The 19,369-nt window shown below is 45.2% G+C and overlaps 1 protein-coding gene across 25 annotated transcripts in view; it reads left to right on the forward strand.

The window, feature by feature from the left end:
• PTK2B (protein tyrosine kinase 2 beta) overlaps positions 1-19,369 on the forward strand; it is a 149,248-nt gene that overhangs the window by 80,733 nt on the left and 49,146 nt on the right. For 23 of the 25 annotated variants that reach the window (XM_063610809.1, XM_063610819.1, XM_063610826.1 and 20 more), the window contains one exon: positions 5,735-5,975. In XM_063610809.1, the coding sequence (XP_063466879.1) occupies positions 5,772-5,975 (204 nt within the window). In that variant the 5' untranslated portion in view covers positions 5,735-5,771. Of the gene's footprint in view, positions 1-533; positions 593-5,734; positions 5,976-19,369 lie in introns of those variants that run through there. The other 2 variants (XM_063610813.1, XM_063610823.1) reach the window with 1 other exon arrangement.

A 19,369-nucleotide genomic window follows, 5' to 3' on the forward strand; every position in this document is an offset into this window, starting at 1 on the left:
ATTAATTTGAGCCCATTTCCTTGTGTTTGTTATTCTTTGACTTTGACTGTGGCAGATTTGGGGGCCAGGAGGCAAACCGAAGCCCAGGATGGCTCAGAGCCAGAGTTTTCAGTGGTGCCACGGGATGTAGTCTCCTCTGACTCTGCTCCAAGGATCTGGGGCAGACCAGGAAGCAGGGAGGATGGAATGCCAGGGCTTGGAGAGCCAGGAAGAAGGTCTGGAGAAAGGGGCAGAGTTTTTGGCTCATGAGTTGAGCATCAGAGGATTTTGTGATCATTAAAGGCCAGAGATAGGCTATTGACGAGTAGTTCAAATAATCAGACAATATTTAGAGGCGTGAACAAGTTCTGTCATCAAGAAGAGGAGCTGGAGTCAGCAGATTGTTCTCATCTCTTCCTAACTTAGCATTCAGCGGTGATGTGCATTTGGTACCTGAAGGTCAGTCATGGTGGGAATTTTTACACTACAGAAATTGGCAAGTTCTACAAAGCAAGCTTTTTTTTTTTTTTTTTTTTTTTTTTTCTGGAGCACTACTGACAGGAGGAGCAAGATACAGGAAATACAGGTCATCAGACAAGATTTTGGAAAAAAGGCAAGTGAAAATAGTCATGATGATAGAGCCTTTCACTGGTGTCCCAGTTTATTGCTTACAAGGAACTCTCACTTATGTTTTCTCACTTCATCCTCACCACCCTTCTATGAGGAAAACAGGGTAGGCAGCGTTACCCTACTATATAGGGGAGGAAAATGAGGCTGGGAGAGGTAAAGTTACTTGCACAAGATTTTAGAGCCAGTCAGAAAATGAGCTGGGAGCAGAACACAGGCAGGGTGAGCGCGAGGGAAGATGACATGGAATTGAGAGCCTATGTTCTACCAAGAAACTGAAGAGGGCTGGCAGATGCCTTCCTTTCATGGAACCGTTCATTTGCTTTGCTTCAAAGAGTTCTGAGTGTTCATTACAGATCTGTGTCTACAAATCAGAGTTTTGGGTGCACTTGAGGAAGTTGCCATGTGTCAATAGAGACCTTCCTGGGCCTGAGGCTTTTGATCAAACCTATGTTCTAGTGTTGAGTCCATCCAGGACCTCTCAAGACAAAGTCCTGGCACAAGAAGGGTGATTATCTCTAAGCCAGGAGAGGTTCTGGATTCTTCACGGACCAGGGATATTTGATGCTAATTGTCATCTTTATCTTTCATGGAGTTTTTGCCGCCCTTCTTCCAAGGCAGCTGGGGAAGTGGGAGAAATTGTGGGTTTTGATTCAAACCTGCTTTGGGATCTAAGTTTGCTACTTAGCAGGCATGAATCCTTGACCAAATGGCTTAGACCTTTTTGAGTGTGTCATCATCTGTAAAATGGCCATCTTTACTCCTGCCCACCTCCCAGGATTGGGCAGCAGATTGTTGTGCAAAGCACTTGTGTTTCTGTATAGATTTTTAAATTGTAATTACTTTTGGAATGAGCATCCACCACAGAAGTTTCTGCTGCAGAAGGCTAAAGGGAGAACTGAGGAACTTGCATCAGGCTGAAGGTAGAGGTAGATTCTGGGTGACAGAAATGACTTTGCTGAAATATTTCTCCTTGAGCTATGTTGGTGACTGCAGTTAGTGGCTCTTGAACCAGGGGCCAAGGGAGACTGATGAAGATAAGACACCAGGGTCCTCCAAGCACGCTGATGATGGTGTGGGCTGCATTGGGTCTGATGTACAGTGTGAATCTTTCTCTTTGGTCAGGACCGATATGGGAGTTGGCTCCTGAGTGGGCTAGACCCTGCCCAGCCAGGCTGTGGAATGGGAGGACAACTATCAGGGTGTGGTTTCTCATTGCTACATTTTTTTTATTAATAGACTATTTTTAGAGAAGTTTTTGATTCACAGCAAAATTGAGCCGAAAGTGCAGAGAGTTCCCACATGCACCCTGCCCTGACACAAGCACTGCTTCCCCCACTCTCAACATCCCACACCCCCTAGAGTGGCGCATTTGTCACAGTCCATGAACCTGCATGGACACAGCATGATCGCCAAAGATGTCCAGGGGCCTCAGGGCCATAGGCTTACTAGATACAGTAGGTCCTGAAGCTGGGACCTGCTGCATGTGTGGTGCCTCCATAGCTGCATATACAGTCACCTGTCACTTAAGGGTGAGGATGCATTCTCAGAAATGCATCATTAGGCAGTTGTGTGAACATCAGAGTACTTACAGAAACCTAAATGCTACAGCCTACTACACACCTGGACTATTGCTCCTACAGACCTATACAGCAGATTACTGTACTGAATACTGCAGGTAATTACAACACAATTGAGGGTATAAATACCCTAGATCCCTCACTCTCTGGGTTGGGTACATTCTGTCCTGGTTCCTAGAGTTTCCAGCAGGATTAAATGGCAGTTGCCCAAATGATCACTTACTTGATCACTCTTTTTGACTGTTTTCCCTTCCCTATCATCATTTCTCTGGTTTACTTACACAAACCTAGATGGTACAGCCTAGACTATATGGTATAGCGCATGGCTCCTACAACCCTGTACAGCAAGTTACTGTACTGAATGCTGTAGGCAATTGTAACACAATGGTAGGTATTTGTGTATCTAAACATAGAAAAGGTACAGTAAAAATACAGTGTAAAAGATAAAAAATGGCCCACCTGTCTAGGGCACTTACAGTGAGTGGAGCTTGCAGGACTGAAATTTGCTCTCGGAATCTGCGAGTGAGTGTGAGTGAATGTGACAGCACAGGACATTGCTGTACACTACTGTAGACTTTATAAACATGGTGTACTTAGGCTACACTAAATTTATTTTTTAAAACTGTATTTCTTTAGTAATAGATTAACCTTAGCTTACTGTAATGTTTTTACTTTATAAACTTTTTTAAAGCTTGTTGATGCTTTTGTATAATACTTAGCTTAAAACACATGTGCATTGTCCAACTGTACAAAAATATTTTCTTTCTTTATATCCTTATTCTATAAGCTTTCCATTTCTAAAGATTTTTATTTTTTATTTTTTTACTTTCTAAACTTTTTAATTAAAAACAAAGACCACAAACACACACATTAGCATAACCCTACACAAGATCAGGACCATCAATATCACTGTCTTCCACCTCCACATCTCGTCCCACTGGAAGCTCTTCAGGGGCAGTAACAGCCATGGAGCTGTCATCGCCTATGAGAGTAATGTCTTCTTGTGGATACCTCCTGAAGGACCTGGCTGAGGCTGTTTTACAGTTAACTTTTTTCTTATAAGTAGAAGCAGTATACTCTAAAATAATCATAAAAAGTATCATAGAGTAGGTACATAAACAAGTCACATAATCTTTATTATCATTATCAAGTATTATGTACCACCCATAATTGTATGTGCTAGACTTCTCTATTCCTGGCAGTGTGGTGGGTTTTTTTATACCAGTGTCACCACAAACACGAGTCATGTATTGTGCTGTGACCTTAGCACTGTTACGATGTCACTAGGTGAGACGAATTTTTCAGCTCCGTTCCACTCTTCGGGGACCACCATTGTACATGTGGTCCACCGTTGCCTGAAACATTATTAGATATGCCATATTGTGCTGTGTGAGTGTATTTGCCTGTTGTCTCTCTGACTAGAGTGTGTGCTCTTTAGGGAAAGGCATGCATTTCTCATCTTCATACCCTGTAGAAGGGCTGCCACTGCTCCCTCCTGTGTCCCCTGGGCCCTGCCATTTCAGTCCAATCCTCTCTTCTACCCACCTGCCGCCAGCTCTGCACCTCTGTGCCTGAGGACTTTCTCAGCTCTCCCTTGTGCAGAACTGGCTGGATGTGCTGGAACAATGACTGTAAGAGTGGTGTATAGATACCCCAAATCCCTCCCTCTCTTGGTGGGGTACATTCTGTCCTGGTTCCTAGAGTTCCCAGCAGGATTAAACTGTGGTTGTGCAAGTGATAACTCACTTGATCACCTTTTTATCTGTTTTCCCCTCCCTGTCATCATTTCTCTGATGTTTTCTGGGGTAACCTCTCAAACGACTTCCCCCTGGATTCCTTGTTGAAGGTCAGGGGATCTGGGATACATCTTCACTACACAGCAGAGTACTGGCACACAGGACATGTCCAGCAGATGTTTGTTGGAAAATGGTATGGATACCTCCAGAATAGACAGATACTTCTAGAATATATATATCTTTTAGGTAAGAATATATATATCTTAAAGCAGATTGCATATTCTCTCCATAGGTCTCATGCCACATTTTGCTGCCCTTGTGGACTCTGAGCTTGGTGCTGCCAGTTGTCTGCCTGCCCCTGACCTGAAGGACATGCCCAGCTCCTTCTCTCATCCTTGCCTCTCTTTTGTATCTTCATAATACATATTCACTTTTTAAAAAAGGAATGGCTCTTTGAAGCTAATGGCTTCTAAACATTTCTTTTCTATTTCTAAATCTTTTCTTTTCTAAATCTTTCTATTTCTTTTCTAAGTGTGAATAAATAAATACAGGCTATGATTCCACTTTTCAAATATGTGACTCCATGTTGGTGTTTTAACATTGCCAACTCCATCATTTTGCCCCCAACTCCTGGTCAAGGAATTTCCCTCCCTCTAAAATCACAGTCTCTTCTTAGAAAGGGGATATTTTTCTTTAAGAAGGGGTTTCAGGGTAAGAGCTAAGCTTGTTCTAGAACAGTGGTTTCCAACCCAGACCAAACGTTAGAAAAATCCTGGGAAACGAATATGTCAATGCTCAGCCCAGACCAATTTGACAGCAGTCTCTGAGGACAGGGCTTGGTTTAGGGTTTCTGAAAGCTTCCCAAGTGATTATGTGGAGCTAAGGCTGACGCCACCCATCTAGAGCTAGAACATCCACTTCTTCCTTTGGGCATTCCCTGCTTTAGATCAGTGGGAGATAAACCCTACTCTACTGAGTTGTATTGGATCTAGAGGCCCGGACCAAAGTTGCTGAGATTCAAGGTGAACTACAGATTCCTAGGATTCTTATCGTCTACATCTGTGTCAACCCAGGCTGTCAGCAGAACTGGGCTGGGTTTTCTAGAGTCCCAACTCAGCTCCTTCCCACGTGCAGAATGCGCTTCCCTGCGGGGCTGCTGGGCAGAGCGCTGTTCCTCTTGAATCCTCCTGCATGTGATGAGTGATGTCTATGTGTTGAGCTCCTGTCGGACGGAAGTCTCCCACCCTGAAAGTATTTGATGGCAGCTGAGGATGGGGGTGGACAGCATCAGTTGACAGCCTGGCCCTCCACCTGGGCCCTTTCCTGCCTTCATTCCCATTCCCTCCTGGCCACTTTTCTCCAGTCTGTTTCTTCTCGGATTTTCCCCCTTGTCCCTGTTCCTCTCCTGCTATTTTCTACTGTCTCGCTCTTTGCTTTTTCTGCTCAGCTGTGCCTTGGAACCAAGCTGTGACCGCCTCCTCTCACAGCTGCCTTTGCTAAGGGTGGGCCCCTTGCCTGGGTGCCAGGGTGGAGGGAGGAATGGGTCGGAGAGAGGGGCTTCCAGGAGACAGAGCTCATACCCCTGGGAGCCCAAAGTCTGGGTTTCATACCTGGATGCTTCTGCAACTTGCCCCTTTCTGCTGCAGCTTTCCCAGTCAAGAGAGCCAGGTGCCTTGCAGGGGAGCTTTTGGGAATGGGAGAATATATAGCATTTGTGTCTGTCTTGGAGCTCGGTGGGTGCTGTCCCTGGGGCATGAGGTATGTGGACCTGTGTGGGGCTCCTTCAGGGCTGACCCTCTGCTGTCTCTGCAGGACTGCAATGTGCCGGTCTTAGCTGCTGTCTGAGAGGATGTCTGGGGTGTCCGAGCCCCTGAGCCGAGTAAAGTTGGGCACGTTACGCCGGCCTGAAGGCCCTGCAGAGCCCATGGTGGTGGTACCAGTAGATGTGGAAAAGGAAGACGTGCGTATCCTCAAGGTCTGCTTCTATAGCAACAGCTTCAATCCTGGGAAGAACTTCAAACTGGTCAAATGCACTGTCCAGACGGAGATCCGGGTAAGTGTGAAGGCGTCTGCTCTGTCCATCTGTCTGTCCCTCTGTCTTCTTCCTGGGCAGCTGAGCAGCTCTCTTGCAGCCTCACAGCTCTCCCATATCCACCCCTTGGTGGAAGAAGTGAGGTGGCATCAGAGAGATGTGCTCAGCCTGCATCACCAGGCCTTCTCTCCAAATGTTCGCATACTACTTCTCTAGGAGCCTGGGAAATACATGTTGTAGCCTTTGCTTGAACCCCCAGATCATTTGTTTGGCCTCTGATTCAATTCATTTCAACTTATTAAGTATTTATGATACTTGAAGCTCTGCAAGGGACTTAAAAGCTCCTATCCTCAAAGAGTTTACACTCTGATGAAATAGGAATTAGAGATCCACAAGTGATTGCATTAAAAATAGAACAAAATTGATATAAGACTTGTGTGCTAAGCAGGTAGAGGAAGGCGCTGGTGGGGCACTTAGAGGATGATAATGAAGTAGAGGTGCTTTGAGCCAGGTGGAGGGTTAACAGGCCTTGCCTGGCAACACGTCCTTTTACTCACTCCTACCCAGAATCACAACATCTGTTTTGCAGGTCCAGGTACCCACCTTCATCAGGGCACCTGGACACCAGGATGCCAGTTCACCTTAACTAAATGTATATGAGCTTGTCATCATAAGCAGAGCTCCAACATGCTGAACTAATTTCAGTTATCTACATTTATTGAACAGTTACTGTGTGGAGCCTGGGCCAATCCCTCTACACACATTATTCCATTAAATCTTCCCAGCATCCCCATGAGTAGATACACTGAGGACATACCTTTCCTCTGCCCAGAACACCCTTTTCTGATGATGGGAGGGAAAGCCAGATTGGTTCTCAGAAGGTTGCTTAGTGGGTAATTTGAACAAAGGAAGCAGGAACTTTCGGGAAAGCTAATCAGGCCTGAGGACATGGGATGAGCCATCTCCAGCTCACAGCCAACCCTTCCCATGTCCTGAAAGCCAGTGTCCCTAAACTCCATGAATGTTTCCTTTGGTTAGTACTGCTGTTCCTGGCCACGTCATTCTGGCTGCCTTCTGCTATAGCACACGCTGTGCTTCCACACCACCAGAGCAGAGCGTAATTGATTATGTCACTGTCATGGCCAGTTATCACCATTGATTACAGTTTGATTGGCTCTCTCTGTTTCCTGTAACTGATTTGATTAGGGCCTTGTTTGCTCATCTTTCTGATATAGAGGCACAATTCTGTCCTGAGAGTAAGCCCTGGTCATCTTCCTCCAGGAGGATGTTTTCCTCTCTCTTTATCCACTTTGTGAGTCTTCCTTTGGGTATATCACTTTTGCAAAGAGCTGATGCCATCCACTGTGAATTTTACTAGTTTAATTTTCAGAAGTTAACCTGATTTCCAAGTTTAGGGAGGAGCAACTCATTGTTCTTTTGTGCTGAAAAACAGAGAGCAGCTGGTTAGTTCAGATTAGGACATGTTCCATGGAGTCAGCAATGAAAAGGTCCTGAAAAAGAGGTAAGATTTAAAGCAGTGACACGGGGGACAGGAAGAGGCTTTCCAAGAGTGGGGAACAGCATGTCAAAAGGCAGGGAGGCCTCTGAACAGTAAGTAGTTCAGTTTGACTGGAGTATGGATTATATTTAGAAAAGTATCTAAAGTCAAGATCAAAAAGGAAAGTTGACAGCAGAGAATGAAGGGCATAGAATATCAGGCAGAGAAATTTGGAAATGGACAGGCACTAGGGAACAACACATATTTTTAAGCAGGGGCAAGATGTTCCTGGAGTTGTATGAAATACCCTGCTGGGTGTTTAAGGGATGAAAGTAACACAACAGGCCTCTGGAGAAGGCAATGAGACCCAGGCTTCAGAAGAATGGCTTGAGGCATTATCTGGGGTCAGTAGGGAACAGAGGTGGAGAACAGAAGTGACTGACTTCCAGGAATATGTCCAAGCCTTCTGATTTTTCCTGCTTCCAATGTCTCCTGCAGGCAAAATGCCACCTGCTTATTGCAAATAGCTGAGGGTTTAAAGCCACCTAGACTTCTAGCCAAGTCCTGCTCCATCCTTACTGGTTGTGTGGCCTGGGACTTAATGATTAACTGATCTGGGCTTCAGTCTCCTTACCCGGGATTCATGCTGTAAGGATTGGAGATGGTAGAGGTGAAGCACAAAGCACATAGCAGTGCCCATAACTGGAGGCTATTGATTGTGTGGGTATTAGGTTATTACCCAGCTCAGGAATCTCCAAGGGCCTCTAATTGCCCAGAGAATAAAGTGCAAATTGTCTTCTTTTGGTGTCTATCCAGGTATCTGTCTTACTTTCAAATAAAGAAGTAATATGATCAGATTTGTGTTCTAAAACAGCAACATGGTGTTCTGCAAGATGTTAAGAAGTGTGCCCTCAGGAAGGGAACGTGTGGTCAAAAAGATTGGGAAATGTTTGGTTAAACAATTCTGAACAGATTCTTTTGCAATAAGACTTCTCAGAACCTTAAATAGGCTGATATGCCTGGTAAATCACTAAGAAAGGCCACAGAGGTGATATTTTCTTAAATAAACAATTTCTTATTTGCCTAAAAATCCCTCCTTTTAAACCACTATATCTCTGGACAATCATTTAGGGAACTTTTTCCCCTAAACTCTGACAGCAGAGAAAAAAGGATTGAATTAAAAAAAAAGAAAAGAAAAAAAAGACTGGCGAATGGGAGATGGGTTAGGAGGCTGTGGTCATACTGCAAAAGGAAAATGATGAGGACCTGGACTAAGGGAATGGTGTTGGGAATAGAGATAAATCAACATAATTGAGTACATCTAAGGAGGCAGAGTCAATAGAATTTGATGATTAACTAGATATAGGGAGGGAAAGAAAGGAAGGAGAGAAGGATGACTCAAGCTTTTGCTTGGGCGACTAAATGGGTGTTGGTACCATTCATTGAGATCCGAACAGAGAAAGGGAGGGCGTTCTGAGATTTCAGCTTTACATGTGTTGTGTTTAAAGTGTTTATGAAACACCCCCATGGAGGAACGTGGGTCTGGAGCTCAGGAGGGAGAAAGAATCTAGAGACAAGATTTGGGTGTCATTATGCAATGGATGCCACACAAATGGGTAGGATCACCCACAAGGAATGAGTAGAATAGAAGAAAAACAGATCCAGCATGAGGTCAGGCATTCGAGACCAGCCTAGCCAACATAGTGAAACCGCATCTCTGCTAAAAATCCAAAAAATTAGCTGGGCGTGGTGGTGTGCACCTGTAATCCCAGCTACTCAGGAGGCTGAGGCAAGACAATCACTTGAACCTGGGAGGTGGAGGTTGCAGTGAGCCAAGATCGCGCCATTGCACTCCAGCCCAGGCGACAGTGTGAGACTCCATCTCAAAAAACAAACAGAGATCCAAGTGGGAAACCTGGGGAAATCGACTTCTAAAAGGCTGATACAGAAAGAGCAGCAAATGAAGGAAAAACAAGAATCAGTCAAGAGAACCAGGAGAAAAAGAGCAATAGAACCAGGAGAACAGAATCTGAGGAGCCCAAGGCAGAGGGGGCTTTAAGGAAATAGTGGCTGATAGTGTCAGATGCTCAGAAAGGACAGCAGATAAGGTTAGAAATAAGTGCATGGCTTTAGCAGCAGGTGCCAGGAATCATCTTTTTTGGGCAATTTTAGTGGAAAGATGGGGGCAGAACACATTGTGCAATGAATTATAGTGGAGACAGTGAATATAAGTAACATTTAAGAGAGGTTTTGACCAAGAAGGAAAAGAAAGAAGGGAAAGCTAAAGGAACAGTGTTCACTGCGGAGGGAACAGCATGTGTAAAGGTCCTGAAGTGGGAAGGCACATAGCGGGTTTGAGACTAAGAATTGCTTAAGTTTGGCTATTTAAACCATGTTAACCATTTTGGTTTTCATTCCATCTCTTATGGGAAGCCACTGATATAATTTAAACCTATGAATGATATGAGATTGTGCTTTTTAAAGATCACTTGGGTTGCATAATGGAAAATGCATTGGAGGAAGGCAGGAATGGATGTGGGGAAATGTTATGTGGCTATTACATTGAATCAAATGAGAGATGACAGTAGCTTAAATTAAGATTATAGCCATGGAGATAGTGATGGTGATGGTGATGGTGAGTGGTGATGGTGATGGTGACAGTAGTGGTGATGGTAGTGATGATGATGGCAGTAGTGGTGATTGCAGCTAGCACTTTGGAAAGCAATAATATGCATCATCATATTGACTTCTCAAAAGAACCCAATAAAGCACAAACTATTATTATTTCCACTTCATATATAAGGAAACTAAGCACAGAGGATTTAAGCAAATTGCCAGTAAGGGGTGAAGCCTATTTTTAAACCTAGGCAATGCCCTTCCAAAGCCTGCACTCTTAACCACTGTGATCAATGGAGAGAAGTGATTATAATTCACAGAATTGAGGAGATGAAAGGCTTTTGTAATGACAGGAGATTCATGAATGAGGAAGAGGGAGGTGTGAAGAATGGCAGCCCTGGTCTGGGTGGTCAGGGTCCCATTCCCTAAGATGAAACACACTGGAGGAGAAATCCACTGGGGAGTGGGGAGTTCACATGCCCAGTTTTGGACCTGTGGAGTACAATTGAGACACATTAACATCTTCACATGGAAATGCTCAGTAGATCCTTGGATACATAATTCTGGAGGAGGGAGCCAGGTTGGTCGTAGACACTTGAGTGAGGTCAATCCAACCATCTGATGGTTGAAGCATGGCTGTGAATGAGATCATTTGGGAAAGGGTTCTGAATTACTCCATCGTCCACTCCACAAATGTTTGTTGGATCCTCCCATGTGCCTGGCGCCATGGTAGCATGGCCTAGGGTATTAGCATATCCCAAAACACAGGTGTACTCCCTGCTTTCATAGAGCTTCCTGGCCAAGAGTGAGACTGACATGGACTCACACTAATGAATGAACCTTCTCAATCTGAAGCATATGCTCCTATAGGAAAACATAGGTCTTGTGAGAACAGGTCACCGTCATCATCTCCATGGCTACAACCTCAATTTAAGCTACTGTCATCACTCATTTGATTCACTGTAATAGCCACGTAACATCTCCCCACATCCATTCTTGCCTTTCTCCAATGTATTTTCCGTTATGTATCCCAAGTTATCTCTAAAAAGCACAATCTTATGTCACTCCTAGGTTGTGAGAGCAGGACTGGGTTTACATGCAGAGGAACAGCTTTGCTGTGTAGTGCCTGTTTGGGGATGCAGTGTCCAGCTGGGAGTCCAAGCCCAACTTCCTTGTCTGGGACCCTCTTGGAGCAGCCCTTCTTCTCTCTGCTTCCTGACTTCTTTTTGCAGTCTCCTTTCCTAGCTTGGCTTTATCCTTTGATGGATTTTTCTACTTCCATCTTTGTATCTTCCTTTCCTCATTTTCCCAGTACTCAGAATGCTGCCAGCCCTTTCAGATTTGCCAAACACATGTCCTTCCCCAAGAACACTTCTGAGATCCTGACACCCCCACATAGCAGTGTCTGATCAAATGGAAGCAGTCGCGAATCGCCCTGAACAGTCCACATGGCAACACATTTCCAAAACATAGTTACTCCATGCATATTTGCTGATTTCATGTTTTGGTCTTTATTCTCTACTTTTTTTTCTGCAGATGTAGTAGCTTCATGGTGATTTCTCCATGTTGTAAAAAGCTTTGTGAATAAGCGCTGGCCCCTGTGCCTAGGACCTAAAAGAAATCAGGCAGGTGTTGCAGAGAACAATGAGAAATTGATTTTGCTCTTCTGGATTTTCTATTTCCTTTTTGTTTGATATTCATAGGAAATTGTGTTTGTTTAGGAGCTCTGAATTTCTGGAGCAAGCAGAGGCTCATATCATTATATTTTTCTCTAACGTGCTATTTTGCTTGTCTGGGAAAAGGGGTAAGATGACACTCTGAAAACAACTGGCAGAGCGGCACCCAGACGTGCCCACACAGGGCAGCTCTCTTTGGCTCTCGCTGCTGCTGCTGCTGCTCCTTACTCCTCCTGCTCTTCTTCTGTCTTCTTTGTTCTTCTTTCTTCTCTCTTCTTTTTTCTTCTTTCTTCTCTCTTCTTTCTTTTTTCTTTTTTCTTCTCTCTTCTTTCTTTTTTCTTCTTTCTTCCTTTCCTTTTCTTCCTCCTCCTCCTCCTCTTTCTCCTTCTCCTTCTCTGCCTCCTCTTCCTCCTACGTCTCCTCCTCCTCTCTCTGTCTCTCCTTCCTTTCCCTCTCCTTTCTCTTCTTCTCAAGCCATATGTCATGATTTGTCTCATCCCCAGTTTCCATACATTGTCCAGTGATGACTATCCACAGTGCCCCTGCCAGTCTCAAATGTATCATGATATGGGTGATAATGACACGATAATGACATGGTCACCTTCGTCTAAGGCCCTGCTCTCTCCTCTCCCTGCCTGGCACACTGACCGGCTGGCTCATGGTGTTTTCTCCCTCCGGCTTCCTCCAGTTGACCCACTCTTTTCATGTGCTCATCTCTGCCTATCACGAGACCATCTTTTCTCACCCAGGAAGGCATTGAGCAGAAGAAGAGGTATTCATCTGGGGGATGGTGTTGTTCAGAGGTGCCAATGGAGCCCTATATCCAAAGCCCTCTCTCTCAGCCAGTTTCTACCAAGCTGGAAACCTGGGTTCAAGATTCATCCTTGTTTTGTCCTGAAGCATCACCCCACTCAGAATTCACATTCACATCCTCAGGAGGGGCAGAGGCTGCAGCCATCCTGTGCCCTCCCCGCCCAGTCTAGATGCATCCCTCCCACCCGCAGCAGGGACTCCAGGTTGCAGGGGTGGCCTTGGGCATTGCTTGCCGGGTGCATGAGGAAGGCTGTCCAGTTCCAAATGCAGCCTGGTCCACACACACCTGTCCTCACCACCACCCGTGTGCATTCAGTGATCATACAATCCCTTCTAGAAATCCCCAGAGGCAGACTGCAGATGTCAGAACCCATTGACTTTCCCCTTCCCTCCTTACACCCATCACACACTCATCCCAGTTAGCTTTGAGTTTAATCTATTGTTACTCAACCAGGCACAGGGTGCACAGGGTGTTATGGACTGGATATTTATGTCCCCTCACCCCCAAATCCATATGCTGATGCCCTAACACCCAGTGTAATGGTATTTGAAGGTAGGGGTATTGAAAGGTAATTGGGCTGAGGTGAGGTCATGAGAGTGGGGGCCCTATAATAGGATTAGTGTCCTTATAAAAGAGGAAGAGGCTAGATTCCTCTCCCTCTCCCCCTCCCTCCCTTCTGCTCTCTCTCTTCCCCTCTCTCTCTCTCTCTCTCTTAGCCATGTGAGGACAGAAGGAGAAGGTGTTCTTCTGTAAATGAGGAAGATCGCACCAGGAACCAAATCTGCTGTACCTTGATCTTAGACTCCCAGCTCTAGAGCTGTTTAGAAATAAATGCTTGTTGTTTAAGGTGCCCAGTCAGGGTGATTTGTTAGAGCAGCTCAAGATGACTGGGACACAGGCCAGCAGTTCCCTGTGCCTGGAAGAGCAGTCTCTGGCACACAGGCCATTGGCTCAGGTTCTCTGTATCTGGAACAATCTCTGTCACCCTCCTTCAAATGCTGCTAGAGTAGAGCCCAAGGTCACAGTGCAAGAGGTAGGGAGGAGGAGGTTACTTGTCCTGGTAAGTTGCCATTTTTGAAAGAAAGGTTACCCTAGAGAGAATAAAATGGAAGCACACAAGGCTAGTCTCCCATGCATGAAAATAGTCCTTGAAAAAGAGGAAAGGGTTCAACCAGGAAACCACAACCCAGTGCCATGGTATTTTAAAAGGTATATTCACAAGGACCTTCTGCACCCCCTCCCCGTTTCCTGTGTGTGCTCTGCAGGCCAGCCCGCCCCCACACAGACACCTACAGAGGCCAGCACAAGGTAGACACGCAGGTTCCGGGCCTTTGTGAATCTCCACGCCCACATTCATTGCATCCACAAATTGGCAGTCACGTGCCTGGGCTTTTGTTTCTATTTTTAATCTGGTAGTTGCATTGCTGAATGTCCTTGTTAGAGACTTTTATCACCTCAAAATGAATGCTTTCAGGGTGTTAAGTTATGCTCACTTGAATTATTTTGTTCTTCAATCACTTTTTTTAGAATGATCCCTTACATGTGTTGCAAACTCAGAATGTATATAACCAGTGTATCAGTTTTCTATGGGTGCCATTGCAAATTATCACAAGCCTGGTGGCTTACAATAGAAATGATTCTCTCACAGTCTGGAGGCCAGAAGTCCTAAATCAAGGTGTCAGCAGGGACTCAGTTCTTCTGAAGGCTCTAGGGGAGGATCTCTCCTTGCCTGTCCCAGCTTCTGGTGGCTCTAGGCATTCGCAGCTTATGGATACCTCACTCCAACTTCTGCTTCCATCTTCACATGGCCTTCGCTCTCTCTGTGTCTCTTTTCTGTATCTTTTACAAGGATGCTTATCATTGGATTTGGGGCCACTCAGTCCAGAGTGATCTCATCTTGAGATCCTTAACTTAATTACATTTGCAAAGCCACCCATTTTTTTTTCCAAATGAGGTCACATTCACAGATTCTAGGGTTAGGACATGGACATATCTTTTGGGGGCCACCATTCAACCCATTATGACCTTCAATTCAGATCATAGTATCTGTCACTGGTACCTCCACTCAGGCACACACAGACCAGTGTACCCAGATGTACAGCAGTGAGTGGGCCTTTTGTCCACTTAAAAGCTTTTATTATGTCATTTTGGGGTATGTGCAGAAGAAAATAGAGGCTCACCGAATATGTTTGTCAGCTCTTCTCCCCAGGAGCCATTCCACACCTCCTGGAAGTCGTCATCGGGAAATGTGTAGGGGCCCTTTATAGTTGGCACATTGTTATGATTCTCACGATGATTGGGGCTGGGGCTTGGCATTTGGTGGGTAGGCCGTTGCCATGGGTGAACAGTCCCATACAACAAAGAATCCTCCTGCCCCAAGTGCCAGTGGTACCCTGTTGAGATTCACTGATGTGAATTAGGAAGCATTATGGTGCCATGAATGCTCTGAACCCAGTCCCCACGTGAAAAACAAAACTTTACCTGTCATGTTGAAGCGACACCTGCCCCTCCTGCTCTGAGGCAGACACTGCATGTCACCCGAAAGAATCGTATAGTAACTGCTTTAAGAGATATTTTAGTAGGGGGCTTTGGGGGGAAAAATCTATGAAAGCCACCTGGTACTCTCCCAACTGATCTTTATTGTTTCTTCATCCCTCCTCAATCTCAGCGTGGCATCAAGAACCCTTCCTACAGTTTATGGGTAAATCAGAATTTTGACAGAATGGTCTCATTTTTAACAGAACATTTTTATTTTTCAGAGACACTTATATTCTGCTCAGTATAGTGAGCAGAAAATAAAGGCCTTTTAAAGAAAAGGCCTTTTGTTACCTTTTCAGCCTTTTTTCTGCCTTCTCAGAGCTCTACTTCCCATCTTCACACACAGCAGAAGGTGCAAGGGAAGAGCCTGCTATCCAGGCCCTGGGAACATAAAACCCTTCATGATTCTCTTGCTCCAAGCAGAAGGAAGTCGTTTTTCTTTGCATTGCTCATCCCGGTCACTGGCATGGCCGGATCAGCCGTGGTCATGACGTGATCATCTTATGAGGCTCCTTGATTGCACTTCACCCACCTGCTGCTGGTGCTGGCTCCAGCTCACAAACGGCCTCAGATCCCTTTCTTCAGGGATTGCTTCCTTCAACCGCCTGTACCGCTCTATAGGGCTCAGCCTTTGGAAGCCTTTAGAGCCACTACTGGACAGTTGCTCCCAGGAGGTGGGTCTCCCCAGGTGCCAGTTCCCATCCAGTCAGGGGAGTTAGAGGCACCTCTGGGCCAAAGACCCCAGACTCCATTTCCGGCTCACATCTTCATGTCTTAATTCTAGACTTCTTGGGTTAATCAACTCCTCAGGTTGACTTGACCCTTGAGCCATGTTCATCCTTCCCCCTTGCCCATCACAATGCTAGCTACCGTTTTTTGAGCACCTGCTCTGCACCTACCATTGTGCTAAGCTCTTACGTGTCTGTAACCCACATAAAGCCAGCCAGTTGTTCTGACCTTGAAGCCAGTCTCAGTATAGCATCACATTCCAACATATATTAGTCTGCCATCTAAAAATAACTAGAAATCCGTTTAAATCTTTACTGTAATCTCTTTGAGGGAGAGAACTGTTGGGGCTCAGAAAACAATACCCCCAAATGAAGGCCTCAGCAGCAGCCTCAGAAGCAAAAGTTTTTCTCTGACTTTCTCCTGCCCCCTGTCTCTCAGCCCCACTCTCCCCCAAGGCACCATAGAAACTAGGATTGTCTTCCCCAAGGTGGGTCATAGAAACCAGAACCTCTTTTCCTCCACAGAAATCCAGCCATAAAACCTAAAAATATTCCATGTAAAAACAGACCATAAAGAAATTATCTGACCTACATTGTTTGACTATAGGTCATAAGGCCTTGATTCCAGAGAGGGCCTGCCCTGCACCCAGCAGGAAGGAACACTGCTCAGAGAGGCCAAGAAGAATCTAGACAGACAGGACTGTCTGGGTTTCCCCACTCAGCCTGTTAACATTAGATCAGACCCTTCTCCTCTAATCATATTTCTACATGACTGTCCATTGTTTGCTAAACCTAAGCATAAAAATGGACAATTTCTTCTCTATTTTTGGGTCTTTATTCTGAAGGTACCTGTGTATGCATATTAAGTAAATTTGTATGCCTTTTCTCCTTTAATCAATCTGCCTCATTTCAGTGATTTTTTCAGTGAAACTTTAGGAAGCCAAAAGCCTTGGCCCCCACAGGGGATATCACTGGGGGATCGCTGTCCAGATAGGTAGTAAAATTTATTAAAATTCTCATAACCATATACCAATTAAAAATAAAACAACTGTCTGTGTCTGTCTAACCCGAGGTCAGACTTGGAGCATTGTTTTAGCTCTAACAGGTCAATGTCTGTATTAGTCTCCTAGGTCTGCTGTAACAAAGCACCACAAATAGAGTGATGTGAAACAACAGAAAGGTATTGTCTCACAGTTCTGGAGGCTAGAAATTCAAGATCAAGGTGTCAGCAGGCCGTGCTCCCTCTGAAGTCCATAGGGGAACCCGTCCTTGCCTCTCCCTGGCTGGTGATTCGCCAATGGTCTTTGACACTCCTTGGCCTGCAGCTGCATCACTCAAATCTTGCACCATCTCCCTGTGTGCATGTCTCTCTCTGCATTCACACTTCCCCCTTTTTTGAGGACACCAGTCATTTTAGATGACAGCCCACCTGAATGACCTCATTTTAACTCTATTAGTCTGTAAACACCCTATAAAGTCCCACGCTAAGGCACTAGAGGTTAAGACTTCAACCTATCTTTTTGGGGAACCACAATTCAACCCATAATGGCATTTTACTAGATAGATGTGTAAAGTTTTTTGGAATCCAGGGGAAGAAACAAAAACCTTATCACAGGGAGTCAGGGAAGGCTTCCCAGGGACCCTCATAGTGCTCACTGGGCCTTAAAGCATAACTGGGAGTTCACCAGGAGGAAAGGACAAGGGGGAGAGGGGAGCAAGGGGTCCCCCAGGCAGGAAGAATTACATGTGTTCAGCACAGAGGAAAGCAAGAGCATGCTGTGTTGGGGGAAGAAAGAGCAACCTTGGAGACCAGGCACAGAGCATATTGTGGGTACAGAAGGGATGGGACTGGAAAGAACATGTGGGAAGAAACCCCAAAGGGAGGTTTACGCCTTGTGTTCATTAGTTTGGGTCTTATCTGATTGTATAGAAAAGGAGCAACCAATGAGGGATTTTCCACCAAAATCACCTGCGTTGATTTTGTCCCCAACCTCAGAGTGACACCTTCTTAAATAAAATTTAAGCAAGACTTATTTTTATTTTTGATACAGTTTTGCTCTTGTGGCCCAGGCTGAAGTGCAATGGTGCGATCTCGGCTCATTGCAACCTCTGCCTCCTGGGTTCAAGTGATTGTCCTTCCTCAGCCTCCCAAGTAGCTGGGATTATAGGCATGCACCACCATGCCAGGCTAATTTTTGTATTTTTAGTAGAGGCAGGGTTTCACCACGTTGGCCAGGCTAGTCTCGACCTCCTGACCTCAGGTGATCCTCCTGCCTCGGCCTCCCAAAGGGCTGGGATTACAAGTGTGAGCCACCATGCCTGGCCTAAGACTTTTTTTTCAACAAAAGCTTAAGTGTAGTTTATTTATTAAAATGTTAAGTATAGTCATCTTACTAAAACAAACAAACAAAAAAGGATACTTCGAAAAGAGTAAGGAGGGTGAATTGAATTAAGCCTGGGAAGCAGTTTGCAGGCCACTGTCCCAGGTGGGGTTCCTGGGAAGCAGACCTGGGTGGGAGGCTTGCATTGGAGGAAACATGTTGATGGGAGCTCCCAAGGCACACAGCTAGTGGGAGGGAAGAAAGCAGGATGGGGCAGAGCAAAAAGTTGGGCTGCGATGCAGCCACAGCAAAGGCCTCAGCCCATTCCACTGGAGCCTTAGAGCCCAGAAAAGCTGTCCCAAATCAGGATGAAAGGACATAGGTATTATGACCTTGTGTTGACCGGTCACTCGATATGGATGGCCCCTAGGAAGGGTGTGACCTTAGGCAAGGGCCACTCTTTGAGTGAGAGCAATCCTGGTGGAGGACAGTGGGGGACTCAGCTATCATGTTCTTTCCAAAAACCCAGCCACTAACATCAAACATGTTTAATAAGCTTATTAAGAAAAAAGCTAAAAAGATTAGGTATTTTATTAGAAATAGGTGAGCATGAGAAAATAGTGAGACAATAGAGATCACTGAAGAAAGTTATAAATGGATGAGCACTGACAAAAGAGAAGGAAAGTAAGCTGAGTAATTAATTCATTCAACCACCTTTTCCTTTTTGGAAGTAGATTATCCAGGGCACAGAGACAAGCCATCCGGTCCTGTTGCTTCTTTGTTTCTGACCTATAGGAAGAAAGGCCAGAGAATAGGGAGAGAGGCAAAGGTAGTTTGAAGTCTTTACGCTATTTGATAAAGCAACTAAATCAGTGTTAGCCAAGCAGGAGGAGAAGCTATAGACATTTTAATGTTTGCAAGCAAGCATTCAAAGGCTCTTTATAACCAGGCTGTGAGCCATGGGCAGTCAGAGAGCCTGGAAGCCCTCCTGTGGGAAGAAGCAAAGGTCTTCCTGTAGCAAAAAGGAGTCCTGGGCTTACCTAAATAGCAACTGATAAAATTAAGACAGTTTTTAAAAATCATGGCACATATGGCAATCTAGTGAGTAGATAATCATTATATACTGTCATTTTTTAAAAGTGATTTATTAATAGAGAAAGAAATATTGACTCAGTGGTAGCGGTCAAGGAGCTCTGGGTGGAGTGCTGATCTTGCTGCCCCCAC

Source organism: Symphalangus syndactylus, chromosome 10, assembly GCF_028878055.3.
Source record: "Symphalangus syndactylus isolate Jambi chromosome 10, NHGRI_mSymSyn1-v2.1_pri, whole genome shotgun sequence".
NCBI classification, from domain to species: Eukaryota; Metazoa; Chordata; class Mammalia; order Primates; family Hylobatidae; genus Symphalangus; species Symphalangus syndactylus.